The sequence below is a fragment of the Cavia porcellus genome, unplaced genomic scaffold (assembly GCF_034190915.1).
Source record: "Cavia porcellus strain 051 isolate PalLab524CR breed Dunkin Hartley unplaced genomic scaffold, mCavPor4.1 scaffold_7, whole genome shotgun sequence".
Classification (NCBI taxonomy): Eukaryota; Metazoa; Chordata; class Mammalia; order Rodentia; family Caviidae; genus Cavia; species Cavia porcellus.
In genome coordinates, this window is record NW_026947490.1 from 37,754,852 (window position 1) to 37,757,577 (window position 2,726).

General features: G+C 36.9%; 1 protein-coding gene across 1 annotated transcript; it reads right to left on the reverse strand.

The window, feature by feature from the left end:
* Window positions 1-1,263: 1,263 nt before the first annotated feature.
* Window positions 1,264-2,205, reverse strand: Cavporv1r678 (vomeronasal 1 receptor cavPorV1R678). Its single transcript, NM_001167456.1, is given in 1 exon segment — window positions 1,264-2,205. A coding segment is annotated over 1 exon segment (942 nt).
* Between the last annotated feature and the right edge of the window lie 521 nt (window positions 2,206-2,726).

A 2,726-nucleotide genomic window follows, 5' to 3' on the forward strand; every position in this document is an offset into this window, starting at 1 on the left:
AATATGAAACTCCAACCCAAATCCCAAATATTAAAGAACTTGGCTTCAAATTCTCAGCTATACCACCTGAAGGCAAGTTCTACTTATATGAGTTTTGTTGGGTAATGTCAAACCCAAAGAAAAGGCAGCAGAAGACAAAATTCATGCAAAATTTAGAAAGGGAAGAATGCAAAACTTCACTGTCTCAGTGGCACTCATTTCTTCTTTCCAGGGAAAACAGCCTAAGGAGTGAACAGAATTTCATTTTTTCTGAAGTTGTCTTTTGGCATTTAAGATATGTAAAAGTAAATACATATTTTGAGGCATAATTGCAGGTACAAAGTCATATCTATTTTCTACAATAAGATATTCTTCACATGCATTTGATTACTTACATTTAAATCATTTGATATAAACCATTGCAGTGAGTTTCTCACGAAAAATTCTATGAAAAGCTGTGATGAGAAGATCAGCCCCTAGCATATATGGTATTAAAACCAATTTATGAGTAGTTATTGTGAATTTATTTTGTGGTTTTAATGAAATACACATAATAACATGTTCCATTTTAATTGCACTATTTGACAACATTATATTAATATTATTGAATGAACATCATCACCTCCATTTCCAGAATTTTACATCATTTGAAAGAAGAAATTTTGTATAAATTAAACAAAATTTCCCTGGTCACACACAGCCCTGGTTATTCATTATTCTGTTTGCTGACTTGATGAGTCTCATAATTATATGTACTATATGTCAGTAGACTCATACAATATTTGTTCTTATCTTTTTGTTCTAGCTTATTTACCTTAATATTCAAGAATTCAAAATTCATGCATTTATTTGAGTATTGGTCAGAACCTCATATGTTTTAAGGCTGAAAAGTTTTTGGTTGTGTGTACATATCATGTATTTTTAGCCATTAAAACATTCTAGGACATTTGTGTTTGGCAATGTATAGAAGTCTGCTATCAACAGTTATATACAAACATCTGTGTCCTTGCATTCAATTCCTTTAGAAATCAGAGAACTGATGAATTGAACCATAGTTATTTGCTCATTTTTAAGGAGCTTCCACACATTTATGAAAGTGCTTACACAGGTTACATCCTGAAGATCCAACAAGCAGCAGGAAGTCATATCCGTCATATTTATTCACTGTCATATGCCAATGTCCTTCAAATTAGCACTCATAGCAACACCCTATATAAATTCTGAAAGAACTTATTTAAAAAGGGAAGAAATGTCTGAAGAAATTCAAAACCTGGAGAACAAAGGTTAAATATTTGTTTTTCTTGTCCATGTGACAAAACATAATTGATAGATATGAGTATCACTGAAGAGAAACACAAAGGGGCTGAATGTGGGGAAGCCCAAGGACAGCAGCACGGAGGTGTTCATGAGCCAGGGGCTTGGGCTCAGGGCCTGGGTTATCCAAAATGATAAAAGAGCAGCCAGAAAGTAAAAGGAGACAAATATACTCACCAGGATTAGCACAGTTCACCCAGCTCTGGCCTCATGGGAAGTTCTGGGGGAGAGACTACGGCTGTGAAGGTGCTGGACTCGTTGTCTGTGTCTGTGCAATAGAAGGACCATGGAACCACTGGCCCAGGCCATGAGACCCAAAAAGGCCCAATCAGTAAGGATATAAAGCATTGCTAGTAGTGTGAATGTAAGTCCCTTAGCGACTGGAGCGGAGCAGTATCTATATATGTTTTGTATACTCATGTTCCTGCTGTTGTTTGGTCCACTTACATTCATTATATTATGGGTATTTATCAGGAGGTTCATAGCCCAACAGAGAAAACAGCAGAAGGCAAGACACTTCAGTGATTTAATTTTGCTCTCCATGCATCCTGGAGCATGGGGCAAAGTGGGGCAAATTGTCATAGCTTGGAAGCCACTGAGTAGGCAAGTGGTGCTGAGGGTAATGCCTCTAGCCACTCTGTGCAAGTAGAAGACAACTTTACATCCAGTCTCCTCCAAGAAATCTTTCAGTCCAAAAGCTGCCATTGTCTGAGGAATCCCTTTAGAGAACAGTACCAAGTCGTTAGCTAGAAATAGTTGTATGAGGATCACATCTATGCACCTCAACCCTCGTGCAGTGAGCAGAGAATAGCTATACATGCAAAACAGAAAAGAATTTCCAAGGATTCCAACACTAGTCTCAATGAGGCAGACAATAGCCCAATTTAAATTGGCAAAAACCAATCCATCCATTTATACAAGATGTTGAAATGGGATCTTGAGTAAGAAGAAACACTGCACATAAATTATGGTCCTGATTACATCCAGGGAATGCCTTTTCTCACAAAGCCCATTATACTAGGAAATAAGCATGTTAGGAACATGTCTATTGTAAAGACACAGGTAGTTCTTGTGGCATTATTTGCATCAAAAGTACTGGAACTTGTGCATCCTCAGTCAAAAGTGAGTGAATAAAATCTGAGAAGCCCACAGTGGAGCTCTGAAGAGCTGTTGATGCAATGGGGAAGTTCTGGGTATGCTAACTCTCCAGAAATACTGCAGCACTGCAAGATCTGAATGGCATTTTAGAGGGCTAAATAACCAGAAAAAATACATAAAAATCAATTCCAGTTCTCAGGAATGAATAATAATGAAAACATTTTTCTTAACACTATCACACAAATGCAGAAGTATCTTTAACAATACAATTTTTCAATTTGAAACAATGTCTTGCCAAATGCTTAAGTATAGGTTATGTTTCAAAACTCTTCTCA